We start from the raw sequence: 16,005 nt of genomic DNA, 5'->3' as shown, positions 1-16,005 counted from the left end.
TCTCAGATCGGTTCCTAAGCGGAGCACATGCCTGGGTTGCAGGCCAGTCCGCAGCAGGGGACGCAGGAGAAGGAACCACACAATGACATTTCTCTCCCTCTTTCCTTCCCTTCCTCTCTAAAGACAAATAAAATCTTTAAAAAAATCATATGAAACCAGGACCACTGAGGATCCCCACCTTTCACGGGTGGGGAAGGGTGAGACTGAGATGTCTCGCTTCGGAGGCTCCAGCCGCTCATCAGGTGCGCGGGGGAGAGTCCGCTGTGCGCAGGCGCCGTGCTGGGCGCTGGGCGTGGCTCCGCGACCCGGGCCCCTCCCGAGTGGTGCGCTGAACCTGCGGCGTCACTGGTGAACTTTCAGCACGTCTGTAGCATCTTCGATTTCCTTGATTGCTCCGTGCGTGGGTGGTCATCGGGCCATCAGTTAGAAGACTAAGGAAAGGGATATCGGAATATGACACTGTTGCTGATCCTGTCTTCCATCAAAGACAGAGAGGAATGCAGGCAGTATTTGTACCTTGAGACTTTAAGTTCTCGTTTAAACATTACTGTCATTAGAATTATGTATTAAAAAAGTATTACGCTCATACTCACAAAAAGAAGGGGGAAGCGGGTTAACTTTCCGGTGTGTGCTAGTATTATGTAAAGGGGACATTCGAGATGACACACAGCAGCCACCGCAGCCATCCGAAGGGCCGTGCCGGTTTATCCCCAAACCCGCGCGTCTCAGCGCAACTCCGAGGGCACAAGCACCTCCGTGCACTTCTGCTGTGCGCCGTGTCTGCATGAAGCAGAACGTGTCCCGTGATGGTGGTGTCCCAGGTCTGGGGCAGCTGTGCTTCCGCTCGAGGATATGGTCAATAGCTGCTTGCGGAGGTCAGGCTGCTGTCCCTCCTGGGAGGTGCAGCCTGTGAGCTGCGGGCCTTTGCGCCCACCAACCGGTGGGATCAGGGTGCCTGGGGCCTGCGCCTGCTCGGACCTGCTACTGCCGCTTCTCTGTGTGCTGCATTGGAAACGGAAACCAAGCGGGTAAACTGTTTGCTGAATTGGGGGCGGGGGAGAAATGAAGGAAGGAGATTTTAGAGTCCCAAGGACTTGGCAACCTTGGTGATTTCCCTTCCCCAGGGAATCAGAGCATGAGCAGCCTTCAGAATTTGGGGGGCTGACGCTCAGTCCAGCCAAGGTTTAAGCTGATTGTGCAGGAAGAGGGGTGAGTGCACGTGGAACGGCCAGACTCCAGGGGCTGCCCACAGCAGCTCTGGGAGGCAGGGACCGGGAGGGAGCGGAGCTATCAGTCCCCCCTATGCGAGCAGGCCCTGGGGACATACTGCTGCTGCACAGGGCCAGACAGAACAGTTTGAGTGTTTTCATGTGCTGGGCGAGCACCGGGGCCGTTGGAAATGTGACACTGGCTCCAGTCAGTCACTCCCCAGCACAGGACGGTGGGGCCCAGAGGGCTGCCTTCCTGGGGTGGAGTGTGGGCCTGGGCAGGGACTGAGCAGAGAGCTGATTCTGGGAGGAAAGTGCTCAGGGGAAGAAGACAGAGAAACCCTTCCTTCCTACAGAAGTGAGCGAGGGGTTGCTTGGCACAGCCTGGGAGGGAGAAGGGGCCTGCGCTGAGATGCGCGGGCGGCTAGAGCACCCCGCCCCAACTTGTTCTTCCTGGTTTGTTTACTCAGGCCCATTTTCCAGGCTCCAGAGGTACATTGCTGGTTGTACATTTCTGGCCTTTCTCCAAAAGGATAATAAAATGTGTTCAAAGTGGCAGGCAGTTATTGGGATCACTTTTGATTACTGAAAGGCCTCTTGAGTATAGGTCTAATGTATGTAACTTTATATAGGAAATAAAAAGGATGCTGTACTACTGTCTGCCCTCCAGAGTCACTCACTGGTTAGATTGGAATAACACACGATGAATTAAATAAAACACCACAGAGGCATTGACAACCAGAGATGGGGATGAACAGGTATTTCTGTCCCCCTATTGCAAATACTGATCTTCTAGTTAATGACCCAGCTGTCATGCTAAAAGGGTGGCTGGCCCCTTCTGGGGTGAACAGACAAGCACATACCTCTGCTTATGTGATGACAACTTGGCACATTTTTTGATATAGTGGCTACATGTTCTCAAGCTTTGGGAAAGATAGTCCATTCAAAGAGCCAGCCAACAAACATTTCCGATATGATCTAGATTAATGATCTCCAAGTAGGATCCCTCCCAAGTGGTGAAGACATTTTTAGGATGGAAAAGAAGACACAGGGATTTATGTTTTATGAATTTTTAATCTTCTAAGTTCTCAGTGTATTTTATAACATGCACAGCATTTAGCATAATGGTACATGCATGTTATTTACAGACGGAAGGTGCATATTCACCAATATGCTATGAGTTGGGATGCGTGGTTGAAAGTGTAGAGGCCACCCATCCAGAAAGAGAGGGATAAATTATAAATATGGATCTTTCTCCAAAACTACCATGGAATAAGTAAAACTTTGATGTATTTAGGAGTTTTACATATGGACTTGGGAAAAGTGAGCAAAGGCTGTGTCCTGCTTGGTGTTCAAAGTCCCCTTCACTTTACCTCCGAACTCCACCCTGTTGACAGAAGCTGATTCTCCTTTTTAGGTCCAAGTTCTCAGTCACGACTGTAGGCCCCTTGCTTCCTCTTCTTTCTCAGGAGCTTTAACTAATCCCTCCTCTTCCTCTTAGACTCCTTTGCTGGTCTTTATCTGCCCCTCAGTGGACTGTGCAGCCAGGACTTGGCCTAGCCTGTTTACCACGCCCAGCCATGTGTCTCAGGGGAGTGACATCAGCGCCACTGCTGCATGTCCTGAGAGAGTTCTCTAGTCCATCCCATCCCTGGGAATTACTGGGCTCCTTTTGTGTCTGTAGCCTGAACTCTTTCATCTGCATTCCCAGTCTCAGGAAGTCCCCCAGCTGTTATGTAGCTGAGTCTAGTACATTTGGCTTAATCTGGAGCGGGGAATGCCTCTTAAGAAAATGTATTGTAGCTTCTATGCATTGCGCTGTGGATTAAAAACTCCTAAGAGCTCCAAAAAGGAGACAGTTCCATAATTTAAAGAAAATAAGTTCATACCAGCTAGTGTCTAAAGTTTCTGTTTATTCTTTACTGTATCAAGGGCAGTCAACAACTACGATTCAAGAGGAAAAAGTTAACCCCAGTAAAAAGCATTACTTAGGAAACAGGAATGTAAGCCATAGCATGTATAAAACACGGCCAGCCACCTGAGGGCCATGCAGGGTATAACCGAGGAGATGATGGGATGAAGGAACGAAGGCAGAGGCAGACCCCTGAGCGAGGAGGCCAGGTCAGGAGGGGGAAGACCAGAGCTGCTGCTCCTCTCCTCCCACCTCATAGGCAGTGTCTGCTTGGAGAGCAGCCCTGACATGAAGCCCACGGTGATTCCTGAGAATTAAGTCAGGGGGCCCAAGAAGAGACCCCCTTAAATTTTCCAGAACCTGTTGCTCCAGCTCCGGCTACTGAGTGTTTCCTCAGTATCTGCCTCTTTGCCCACACGCATTTCATCACACATTTAGTCTCTGTCCATCTTGACGCGGTGGGAGTCAGCATTCCCGAGCTCCTGTGACCCGAGTCTTGTTTATAAATAGGATGCTCGAAGGTTTGCTCCCGCTACCACTTCTTCTGCGACGATGGCTGTTGCATCGACATCACCCTGGCCTGCGATGGAGTGGAGCAGTGTCCAGACAGGTCTGACGAAGCTTTCTGTCGCAACTGTGAGTCCGCTGCACGGCACTTGGGGGAGAAGGGGGTGTCTGTATTCTCACAACGAAATGCAAAGTCAGTATCGCTCTTTTTCTGCCCAGTTTCAGGTGAGACTTCATGTGAACAAGCTTTGCCTTACATTAAGCAGCATTTATTCTGAGTCTCTAATGCTAGTTACAAAGGTCAGATATTCTGTATTGCTGATATTTTTTAAGAAATTGTTTTCCATTTTCCAAAAGGTTCCTTACCATCCTAAAAATGCTCTATTAACACAGTTGAACCTCAGTTCTCAAACGTCTTGGTTCTTGAACAATTTGGTTCTCAACCAAGTTGTTCACAGAAAAAAAAAATGTCCTGGTTGTCCAACAGGAATCCAGGTCTTGATTCTCTACCCGACGACCCTTTTGTGCTGACACCTGTATGGTGAGCACGTGCCTCTCGGGTGACAGGCAACGGAGATTCGGTTTTTGAACAAGTTGTTTCTCAAACTGTTTTCGAAATGAATCACCGAGGTTCTGCTATATATGCTTTCAAAAAGCTGAATGAGCTAACACTTTTGTTTTGATCAAACTTTCAAAGAACATTTTCGACCCACTAGGGTGTGGCTGTGTCATCTAAGGCAGTCTTCTGTCGCACACGTAAGCGTGCAGCATAAGGAAGAGGAACAGCCGCAGGAAGTTCCGAGGTGCCGGTTTGGGGAAGGCTGATGACAGACAGACGTTTTGTCTGTCAGTTTATATGTGACAGAAAGTGACTCATTGGAGACATCACTGGGAAACAAGGGAGAGAAGTTTCCATGGGGCTCTGATATGTCTTAAATGGATAGGTTATTATCCCCAAGTGCCCGTGATTTCAAATCTGCTGGAACTTTAGTGGTTTCCTGAAAGTTCAGAGAAGGAACCCAGCAGCTGACTACTCTTCTGCACTTCAGTGAGCCTGGAGCGGAAAGCAACGACTCACACGGCAACTGCCCAGCCTAGAAGCACAGGACGGAGCGAAGATGCAGAACATGCAGCGGGCGGCTTCTCCTCGGAGAAGTTCCAGGAAGCCGCGGCCCCGAACGGGCCACCCGCGCTATCAGACGTGGAGAAGAGGAATCGTTCCACCTTCTGGGGACCAAAGATTCCAACAGATCCTGTGGTGCCAGGTAAGGACTTGAGACAGGTTCTCCACAAAGAGCCTCGTTTTCTGTAATGACACTGGCTGGAGATTTAGGTTATATTTGAAGAGTGTTAAGGAAACATCTCAAAAGAAAGGAGAGTTAAAATGAAGAATTTAGCCAAAGGGAAAAAAAAAACACTTGACATTTGCTCTGATTATTTATAGTAAGAAACACTGACTAAATACTTTCTTACATTCATAACCAGATGCACAATCCAGAGGTATCAACGTTTATTTGTAAATAAATTAGTTAGAAAGTTTTTTTATTTTTAATCCTCATGTGAAGACATGCTTATTGATTTTAGAGAGAGTGGAAGGGAGGGAAAGAGAGAGGGAGAGAAGCATCGACAGGTTGCCCTTTATAGATGCCCCAACTGGGCATGGCACCCACATCGGCCAGACATCTGCCCTGACTGGGCATCGAACCCACGACCCTTCAGTTTACAGGATGATTCTTAACCAAATGAGCCACATCGACCAGGGTTAGAGTTTAAAGTTTTAATGACTGTGTTAAGGAAACTAATGCCCTAAGTGTTGAATTTTAGATTATTTTGAGGTAAAGCAGGGTAACCCCTGTGCATTCACCTGTAAATCCTTCTCACACTAAGTAAATGAAAAGAAAATATGTTGAAATGGTTGCATGGGCTAGTAATTCAGCATTATGCTTTCAGTCTAACTAAATCTGTAATTTATAGTTTAAATAAGGCCTATAATATTTTAAAAAGTATTCACACTGCTGAAACATCACAAGCTTGTATCATTCTAAAATTCTTTTTTACATTTATAGTTAGTTGCATAATTGTATGACATAGGAAAAAGAAATATAGATGATCACATTTATGAATGCGTTTGCAAATATCTTCAGTCCTCAAACTCTGTATAAATTCAGCTGAAATAATGTCACTATTTTAATGACTTATGAAAACTTTTTGTCCGTTGCAGAAGATACAGAGGATACAAATAGTAAAAAAAAAAAAGGCTTAAAATATTGCCCTTTATTGAAAAGAAATTTTAATGTTTTGGTATATTTGCTTACAATATTTTGTCTATCCACTTTGTAGATTTTAAGTGCCTTCATACAAATATGTTTCAAAAATTCCATTCTGGACCTTTTTGACAGTTCAGGTTAGGTACCAGAGGCCTGCTTTCGTCAATTCCTTGTGGATCCTGCCACCTAATGGTCAAATTCAGCACTACAGCGCTGCCTTGGGATTTTAGTCCATTTTCTCTGTATGGAGCGGACAGCCACCTAAGAAGCTGAGTCAGGCAGGGGAGGCCAAGCGTTTTTTGGCAGGAGGCACGAAGAGCTGATGGAGAGAACTGAGCTTTCAGAGGCCAGGGTGGATGGACTCCTGCTGTGTCTCTGTGGTAGAGAGGCCCATGTGGGCGTGAATGAATTCACAGCAGGCAGAGTGGAGACCAAAGGCCAGGTCTGCTGAATTAGGTTCCAGTCTGAGTTCTGGCTTTAGAACCTTGAGAGACAAGTTGCTTCCTATCTCTAGACCTCAGTTTCCCCACAGTTAGCATAGGATTTCAGCCGGGGGACCTATGGCCCCATCCAGCACTGAGTCTGTTTTAGGGCTGCTAGATAGCCTGAGGTTCATACAGCACTGCATCTGCCCTAATTGGTGCTAGGTATTGCTCAGAGATCTGTCACCTGAGAGGGACCAGGACTCAGGTCTGACCCAGCACGGTCTGGAATGTGTGGGTTCTTGACTTTGTGCAGGAAAGATTTCACGACACGAGTCCAGGTGACTTTGAGAGTATGTTTATTAAAATTGGGGATAGTGAAACAAAGGAAGGGCTTAAGATAGAAGAGGCAAGATCACAGCAACAGGAGTGAGCCTGGACTGGGCTGCCGCGACTCAGAAAGGCAGTCACAGTAACAGAAGTGAGCCACATGGGCCGTGCAGACTCAGGAAAGTTACAGAGGCTCAGATAGGCTCAGGGGTGAACCTGGGACAAGCTGCCACTGCCTACTGCTCCCTAGTTGCGAGTCTTGTGGGGACCCTTAGAGCTTAGGGGAAAGCAAGCAAAAGTAAATGCCTGAGAAGAGGCTGGGGGAGGGGTGTGGGTGTGCTCAAGGAGCAGGGACTGGGTCTGTTTCCTTTAAAAAAGGGTTTTTACCTGTTTTCTGAAGGGAGGAGTTTTAGGGGAAGTCTCAGGGGAGGGTCTCAACAGAGCATTCAGCAGCTTTCTGGGTGTGTCCTCTCATATGCTGATGTATTAAAATGAGTGAATAGGGGAATCTGGGATCATTCTCATGGCTTTGCTTTTATCTTGTATTTGTCTGGATCTAATTGGATTTTCTATGGTTTATTCCTGACTTTTTCTGTTCTGGGGTTTGGCTGGCACTACTGGTGCCATCTGGGTCTCTGTTCTCTCTCTCTCCCTGAGCAGGTTGATCTAAGCTGCTTGCTCTCTTGTTGGGGAGGAGAGGTGTCAACCACCTGCTCCTGAGTGTCCTTGGTTAGGGAAGATAAGACCTTGTGATTTATTAGTGGGCTCTTCATTGCTTGGCCTTGTTTAACTTTTCTCAGCCTCCTTCATTCCACTTGCCAAGGGATTTCCTAGCTTCCCACTCTCCTCTCCAACCCCAGTGCTGGGTCCTGGGGAGTGAGGACTCAGCCTCAGAGTCGTTTTGAAAATAACGCGCCAGGCTGCCACCACCAGGCGTGGGAGTTGCCACCCAGTTTGAAATATATTTGCATTCTCAGACACTGAAACACAAGGCTTCGACTTGTGCTATCAAGATGTAAGGAATGGAGTTGGAATGATGTAAGAGATGCAGAGAGATTAGATATCCACTTACTTATAATATATATTGTTTTTTCCTAATTATTAAGGTGATACGTATTTACTGTAGAAAATTTGGAGACTACAGAAAAAAATTTAAATCATCTAGTAAAACTCACTGTAAAGGTTTTGTTGCATTTTCTTTTAGTTATTTTGATTTATATACATAGGCACACACATTTATTTACTTTTAACAAAATTAGGATATTATTTTTGCCAAACTTTTATTTTTCTTATGAGCATTTTTATGTTATTAAACGTCCATCAAAAACACAATGTTTGGTCCTGGCCAGGCATCTCCATTGGTTAGAGCACTGTCCCCATACGCTGAGGTCCTGGGGTCAACAGGGGGCAAGGAAGTGTCAGCCCGTGAGTGCGTAGGTGAATGCAGCAGCAAGTTGATGTTTTCTCTTTCTCTCTCTTCCCTCTTCCTCCCTCTCTAACATCGAATCAATCCATATAAAAAAATGTTTATACCTGTAATGTTTGAAAATGCAGGGTAAAGAAAGTGGGAAGAACAGATCTTTGAAAACGTTAGAAAGGGCCCTCATGGCACATGACTTTCGTTTCACCAAGGGGCAGCCGTCTCCCCTCACCCTTCTGTCATCCCTAAGACCACCAGGCGAGAAGCCCCAGCTTCCAAGTTCATGTGAGCTGAAATGATGTATGTTATACTCTGCATAGCACAGATCAAAAACTGCATTACTGTTCTTGACCTATGCCTGAATTTTATAAGGATCATCAGCTAGCACAAGAAATTTGGACGCGTTAAATTTTCTGCTGCCTCCTTCCCCTGCAGACATGTTCTGAGGATAGAAAGCCTTACCTCACTTCAGACGTGCTGAAGAGATGACAATATTAATACTCGTGATGCAGTACAGAAAGTAGTGAGAGGCAGCTTTTCCTCTATCACACTGACAGAGAGAAAAAGTATAATAATGCTTCTAAGAGTACAGAGAAGCAAGTCTCATGTACTTTTGATGGGATTGACTTAATTTTCCATTATCCAGTTGATTTGTGATCCTTAGTAAATTCATGTATATTTATTTCTCGGTACAAATCACCAAATACATTCATATGGTAGGTTTACAGTCTTATTTCAGTTGCGGGCGCCATGCACACTCTGTTGGTGCCGTGTGAGTGACAAAGCAGTGGATTTACACCCGGCCGTGTGGCCCACTTACTGAACCTGGGCGAGTGCTGATCCTCTGCATCTGAGCAGAAAAACCAGAGCAGGGTCAAGGGGAGAAAGGGAAATAGCTTGTCTCTGGTCCTTGTGTATGCTCTCTGTTCGTTTTTTTATGAAGGAAACTTTCTGCACTTCTCTGCTTTCCACTGTGTTCAGAAACGACCCTTGACTTTCCTAGCTTTCCTTCCCTTCTTCTCTGGGCTGGGGGCCGGGGGCAGGGCCTGTGGCTTTGTACTAGCCACACACTCTGCTTTACTGAATCCGTCACATTAGTTATCTAGTTGGTGATATCAAACATAGGCCTATGTTTGATACTCCCTTTAAATATCAAACTGATGAGCATCTTAATGTTCATAAACTTGCTATCCTTTAAGTCCTTTCTTTAAGTCCATCTTAAAAAAATAAATATGGCTGTAGTTTCATGTCTGTTTCCTAAAATTTCTGCTGTACCTTCAGTATGTGTTCTACTCATTTTCCACAGATAGCGGTTCCTCGAAGAGCAGAAAAGAGGAAAATTACATTTTTGAGTCAAAGAGCAACCGAGGAGGAGCAGAACACCCAGCCCCAGAAATGGGTAAGTCTGCACCTGGAGTGGCATCATGGGGTATGAGGAGTTGCAGAATCACATACCCCCTAGTTGAGTAAGTTAGTAAAGTTTCAGCAGTTCGTGACGAGCGGTGACCTAGGGGTCAGAGCTGTATTCTAAGTGGGAATAGATTTGGGAAGCCTTCAAAAACAGAAGGGACAGTGCTTGCTGGAGGTGCTGATGGAAGATGAAGGACACTGGTTTCTTAGAGCTCACAAGGATTATCACACAATGACGTGTTCTCCCACCTACTAAGAAAGGAGGTGATATAAATGCTTGCAAATCATAAGAGGGAGGGATAGATTCTGGAGGGCTTAAAAGAAAAGGAACTGTATTCTCATCTCCTACATCGAGCTTCACCTTTGGTCCTCACACTAGTCACTTCGTTCCTCTTTTATTAGTGGTCCCTTCCAGGTGCAACATCTGTGAAGAGTCATTTCATGGCGTCGTGGTAAAGAACGTGGGCTCTCAAATCTGGTGCCGCAGTTCAGATCCTTGCTGCACCACTAGACTCTCACCTTGGGCAGGTTGTCTCATCTGCCTGGATCCCAACTTCCCCTTTAGTGAGGTGGAGGTAATAACGGTACCTGTCCCACAGGGTTGTTAGGGAGAATAAGGGGGCCCTGGATCAAAAGCATTTAGCACAATGCTTGGCTCAGCAATGAACTATCAGAGTAAAGCGCCTGAGTGCCTGGTTCTCTCCCGGTGTTCTAGTGGCAGAGACGGAAGCCAGCAGGAGCAGGGAAACTGTCGGGGGTGGAGGGGATATCTAGTAAGTGGAAGAAAGGTATCCTAATTCCATAATTTTGGTTAACGAGAAAGAAAACACTCTACATAATCCTGTGGAAAGTCAGGTTTTAGTCCTAAATCCCACAAACTAATTAGTTAAAACCTTTAGGGAACAAAGTGATTCTTGAGTTATAGATCTAAACTGAGAAAACCTTTCTCCTTTGGTGTTCTTTGTAATATCTGGACAACTAATTTCAAGCAATAGACAGGAAAATGTCCCAGAAATCAAACCCCTGGATGCTGCCTGGTCTGCTGTCCTGCTGGACTTCCCTTGTCCCAAGGCATCCCGGTCACGTGAACAGATTACCCAGTTCGTCCAGTTGGTTGTTTCTGAGAAAACTGTCATGATGTGGTTTTAAAGGGGTTAGAAAATTTTAAATCTCACATTACCCAAACTAAAAACATGGAGGAGTACTCAAAAGTCAAGAATAATTTTAGTGTTCTAGCAAGTACTTTGTGGGAGATTTCATTTTCTTTGTCAGCAAAGCATTAAATGGGAACTAGATTTGCCAGTTCAGAAAAGCCCCTGTTGTATGTCTGTCTGTTGTATGGTTACCCTGAAGCCTAAACACCAGTGTTCATCCTTAAGTAAGTCACACACGCGCAGAAGGGCATTTGCACCATTTTCCTGCCCCGGGCAAGCAGGGGGTGACCCAGGTTTGTCCTTTGTCCCATCCCCACGCGGCTAGTACAGGAAGATGCGGGGGGGAACGGACACCCTTATGGCCCTCAGCCATTTCAGAACTGCCTTGCTCTGGGTGGCCATTTGGGACTCTACAGCCAAAGCCCAGAGTGTGGGCCTGGAGAAATTCTGCAGAGATTCCCGAGTCCTCCGGAGGGCCTGGTGTGTGGGGGCCGTCTGAGCCAGCTCTAGAGTCCGGTTCTAGACTGTTGGTCTGTCACAGATCTTTACCTTTCACAGTTCTCTGTGGGAATCCCAGCCTCACCCAGAACTCTGTTTGACACCCAGCAGTCAGTACGCATCTTCCATGTCCCCTCTTCCTGTGTCCAGACACTACCAGATGGCATCTTCTTGGGGACTTTACCTGGGACTGTACAAATACACCAGCAGTTGAAATGCTGTTGGTATGTACTCGGCCCCAGGGCTTCTTGTCTTGAATGGGAGGCCACTCTACCTGGAACCAGTTTACAACCCAAAAGTCAAGCTATGGGGAGTGAAATTCCTCAGTGACCTGCCCCCAAACGTAAACCCTTGTCTGTTTGCACCCACCCTCTTTCCTGTCCCCCAGGACTAAAGGAACAGACGTCCCCTCTCCAAAGGTCAGCCTCTCCCCCAACCTTGATGCAGCCCCACATCCTCTCCGGTACACTGCTCCATCATTTAGTAACAGTCCTGTGTTTTCAGTCTGTTTCTTTACTGGCTCATCCCCCCCAACAGCTGCAGACACAATCAGATCTCTCCCTACACTGGTGTCCCTCAGCCTTTGATCTCCCTGCAAATGAACTTCCAGTTGCCAAGTCTAGTGGCCTCCCCAGGCTTCACCTCACCTGACCTCTCCTTGGCATCTCATTCAGCTGAGCCCTTTTGTCTTGAAATAATCTCTTCCAAGAGACTATTCTTGCTTCCAAGACTCCTTTCTCTCTTGGTTGCCCTACCATTCCTCTGACCTTCTTCTCCTTATTTCTCTCCTTTTTCCTGCCTTCTTAAATGCTGTTCCTCAGGACCTTGTCCCTGGCCTGTCTTCCTTTCTCCCTGGCGATCTCACCACCTCTGTGACTGCAGTAACCACCTGGATGCTAAAGGCTCCCACATACGTAGGCCCAAATAACCCATGAGCCTAATTTCTGTTAGAAATTCCACCTGGACCTCAATTTGAGAATGTCAAAAAATAAACCACCCATAAACTTCCATTACATCCAGATCACTCGAGCAAAACCCAGTGAACCAGATGCGTAGACCACACCTCTTGCACCTGCACCTCGTGAGCACCGAAGGGCTGTGGTGATAGGGCGTGAGGGCAGTGCAGGCCCTCTCTAGCATCTGCTTATTCTGTGATCACCGGCACTTAGCCCAGGGCCAGGCTGCTCATTAATGCAGAAGGAATGAGTAAATGAATGAGAGAAAATGTTACACAATAGGCTTATGCATTGGAGACTTTGGCTCCTCCAGTCCCACCAGTTGGCAAGACCCTTGCAGCTAAAAATAGCTCTTACTGTCTCATCTGCAAGACTGGCTGACTACACAGTATGTCAGACTAAAAATAGAGCCTCCTGTACTTGGTAAGACTGATCTGGTGTTTTACAGGTTTGACTTTTTTAGATTCCACATGTAAGTGATATCATTTAATAATGGTCTTTCTGTCTCTGATTTAGCTGGTAAATAAGCCATAGGGACCTAATGCACAGTGTAATGAATATAAATAATATTGTGTATAATAATATAACATGATAAATATTGCTTCACAATTATATTGCAATATATAATTTTATCAAAGTAGCAGGCTGTAGACCCTTAATTTGTGAAATATATCAATCACCCTGGCCAGGTGGTGGCTCAGTTGGTTGGAGCATCACCCTGTGCACCAGAAGGTTGCGGATTCAACCGCAACCGCAGCCGGGTCGGCCACGTAGGGGAGACAGCCGATCAATGTTTCTCACATCAGTCTTCCTCTCCCTCTCTCAAAATCAGTGAATATGTCCTCAGGTGAGGATTAAAAAAATGTAACTTATCAAATTTGTCAGATTTTTTCTTAAGTTAGACCAGGGTCTACCCTGTTCCTTGCAGACCCCTGCAAGCCTCTGAAGGCCACTCCTAGTCTGGGCGTGCATAGCAACCCCACAGGAGGTCCCTGCGAAGGGGAACTGTTTTCCCCTCCTCGACTGCCCAAAGCCCAAATTACACCAGCACGTTTTGAAGTTAGTTTTCAACTAACATGATCTACTGGCTGGGAGTAGGTTTCCTGAATTTAGAAAAGGAAATATTATGTTAAAGCACTAACTAGAACAATAAATCAGGAGTTAGTCCACATTTACTTTAAGAGACAATGGTCATGTGTAACCTATGATGAGTGTAACCTTTCACTACAATGAAAAAGTTTCCCAACTTCACAGCTATTTACAGGACGTCTGTCACAGGGGATATAAGGGCGACCTGACTGCAACATGTGTACTCGTGGACGCCATCTGTAAATTCTGTAGGAACCTGGTGGAGAATGTGATTTTAAAAGGTCAGGGTTTGAGACCTAGGCCCGCCATTTACTAGCTACGTGCTACTTAATCTCTCGGCACCTCAGTTAATCTGCAAGATGGTGGTAATATGGGTATCTCCTTAGGCAAGTTCTTCAGATTAAATGACATAGAGCATACAGAATGCTTATCAATGGCAAACTGCCGCTGTTACTGTTCTTAATCACCTGCCCCTTCCCTCCCACCTGTTCACAGGTGCGGTGCTGCCCCTGACCCTGGGTTTGGCCATCACTGTGTTGCTGCTTCTCGTGGTCGCTTGCCGGCTGCGCCTGGTGAAACAGAAACTTAAAAAAGCTCGGCCCATTACATCTGAGGAATCCGACTACCTCATCAACGGGATGTATCTCTGATGAGTGCGGCGGCTTCAGCAGCTGGGGCAAGGACATGTTTCACTTGTAACTGAGATATATATATATGTTGGGTTTTGGATATTTAGAACTTGTTTTTAACTGGGCTAAGGAAGGTACAGAAAACCCAGAAGATTCTACCAGCCCCAAACCTATGCTCTTATTTATCGTAGAAAGATTTTCCTTGGGAAGTATGTGAACTATTTAAATATAGAGTCGTCCATTAAGTTGAAGACTTTTACAAATCGAATTCTAATTTACATAAGCTGTCCCGGAAAAGAGCAATTTGTACTTACCCATGGCAGAAAATTTAGTATCTCAAGGGGTGTCCTTAGAATGGCAGTGTTAATAACCCTTTACTTGTTAGAAGCCAGCCATGGACCCTGGCCACCCTGAGCCCCTCGCCCCCGGCTCCCCCTTGTTCTGTGGCCCTGCAAGTCCTCACTTCAGGCTTCCGTAGCTCTCCTTTCTCTTCTCCCCTTCAAAACCTGTTTCTGAGAATGGATCTCCAGGGAGTTTATTCCTTCCGTGAGATGTTACCTCTAGCAGGAATATCGAAATTATGAACCTCATGCACAGGTCAGTGATGACTCTTGGAAGGTGAACGAATGTGCTTCCCAGCACCTCCGACACATTGTGTGGGCGGCTGCCTCCTTAGGATGACCTTTGGGAGAAAAAGCTCAGACTGAATTACAAGTAGCTCTAACGTGGTCATGAAGTGATACAGGTGGAGTGATCAAGGTGGAGCAGAGAAGCTGGCAGGTCAGTAATTTTAATAGGAACTTAGCCGAGGAAAGAGTGAGCAGAGACTGTTAGTGCTTTATGAACCTACTCCACACTGCCTGACGGTCCACACTGCCTGATGGTCCAGAACACAGCAGCTTTTTCACAGGCACCAGCTTTCACCAGTGGTCTGTGTCCTGGGAGAGGAAAATGCATTTAAGTCAAAAAGCAGAACATTGAGTGGATTTCTGGGTGCCGCTTTTGTAAAAATGCTGTGGCTGTACGTATCAGCGAGTTCTTTCATCCAGTGGAATCAGCTATTTTTCCCATCATTTACATAATGCTATAAAATATTATAACGTGCAATTGGCTAATGCCAGGCTTATCTATTCTCAGAGCATAAAGCAGTTTTGCACAAATTCATCTTTACAGAAAACTGGCATCTAGCTTAGCATCTGTTTCTTTTAATTTGTAGGATTTCAAAGGCAAATTGTTTCCATAATCCCCTAATACCAGAATGATACATTTTCTAGAAATTCTCTTCTGAGTGGATGATAAAGTGACGCCTGCCTGCAGCCACACGCTGTTCCCAGTTACACAACACAGGGTTGGTTCGCTTGTACCTTAAGTGGCAGATCTTTTAAGATTCTTGAAAATACTCCAGAAGACATTATTTTCAGACTGAACCTCAGATCGGTTGTTCCTTTAGCAGAAAAATTAATTTGGGTTGGAAATGTAACCAAATATATTAACAAATAGAAAGTTAGTTCTAGAAAAACAGATAAATTATTTTTATTTCCTAAAACATTCAAGCATTTTGTTGGAAGTCTAGAATTGAGCAAAGACTCAAATTTCTCCTTCAGGGCAGTTCAGGGAAGTGGCAGTGCCGCCGCATCCAGATGTTGGTCCTTCCTTTGAGAACTGTGCCCTTTGTGTTCGACAGCCGCACCCAATAAAGTAAAAACTGCCGAGGTGTGTCTTTCAGCACATCTTTTACAATGAAGAAATTAAACACAATTTAGTATTGCTATCGTGTTGAAATACGTAAGATGTCCCATGTACAATAGTCCAAATAAACCGTATTTTATTCTTAAGTCTTTACAACTTTTTAATATAACCATGAGTTGCCAATACTTACTGAGCGGTACTATCTGCCTGGATTCAGTCATGCCAACTATATTTTACAAAGAAGGAAATGAAGAATTAGAAAAGCAGAATTGAGATCTTCAAAATACATTGTCAGATGGACTGATGGGACTTTTTGAAGTCAACTTACCTGTTGATTATGTGATCGAAGGAGTTCTGCAACTAAGACAATTAAAAATAATTTTAAAGGCCGGGTTGTCCACAGTTTGTCTCTCCACCATGCCCTCCTGTGTCACATCTTTTCCTGAGAAAAGGCTCACTAAAACCATCTTTCTGAAAATGCAGAACTTTTTCCCTTCAACCCTTAGTACAGACT

The 16,005-nt window shown here is 45.7% G+C and overlaps 1 protein-coding gene across 2 annotated transcripts in view; it reads left to right on the top strand.

Annotated features, from left to right (window-relative positions):
* LRP11 (LDL receptor related protein 11) overlaps positions 1–16,005 on the top strand; it is a 49,463-nt gene that overhangs the window by 19,293 nt on the left and 14,165 nt on the right. The window contains exons 4-7 of one of the 2 annotated variants that reach the window (XM_037156824.2): positions 3,631–3,756; positions 4,677–4,892; positions 9,373–9,465; positions 13,669–15,880. In XM_037156824.2, the coding sequence (XP_037012719.2) occupies positions 3,631–3,756; positions 4,677–4,892; positions 9,373–9,465; positions 13,669–13,823 (590 nt within the window). In that variant the 3' untranslated portion in view covers positions 13,824–15,880. Of the gene's footprint in view, positions 1–3,630; positions 3,757–4,676; positions 4,893–9,372; positions 9,466–13,668; positions 15,881–16,005 lie in introns of those variants that run through there. The other variant, XM_053663459.1, reaches the window with a different exon arrangement.

This window comes from Artibeus jamaicensis, unplaced genomic scaffold, assembly GCF_021234435.1.
Source record: "Artibeus jamaicensis isolate MK-2021 breed Jamaican fruit bat unplaced genomic scaffold, CSHL_Jam_final contig_3176, whole genome shotgun sequence".
NCBI classification, from domain to species: domain Eukaryota; kingdom Metazoa; phylum Chordata; class Mammalia; order Chiroptera; family Phyllostomidae; genus Artibeus; species Artibeus jamaicensis.
This window is presented reverse-complemented; position numbering and strand designations above follow the sequence as displayed.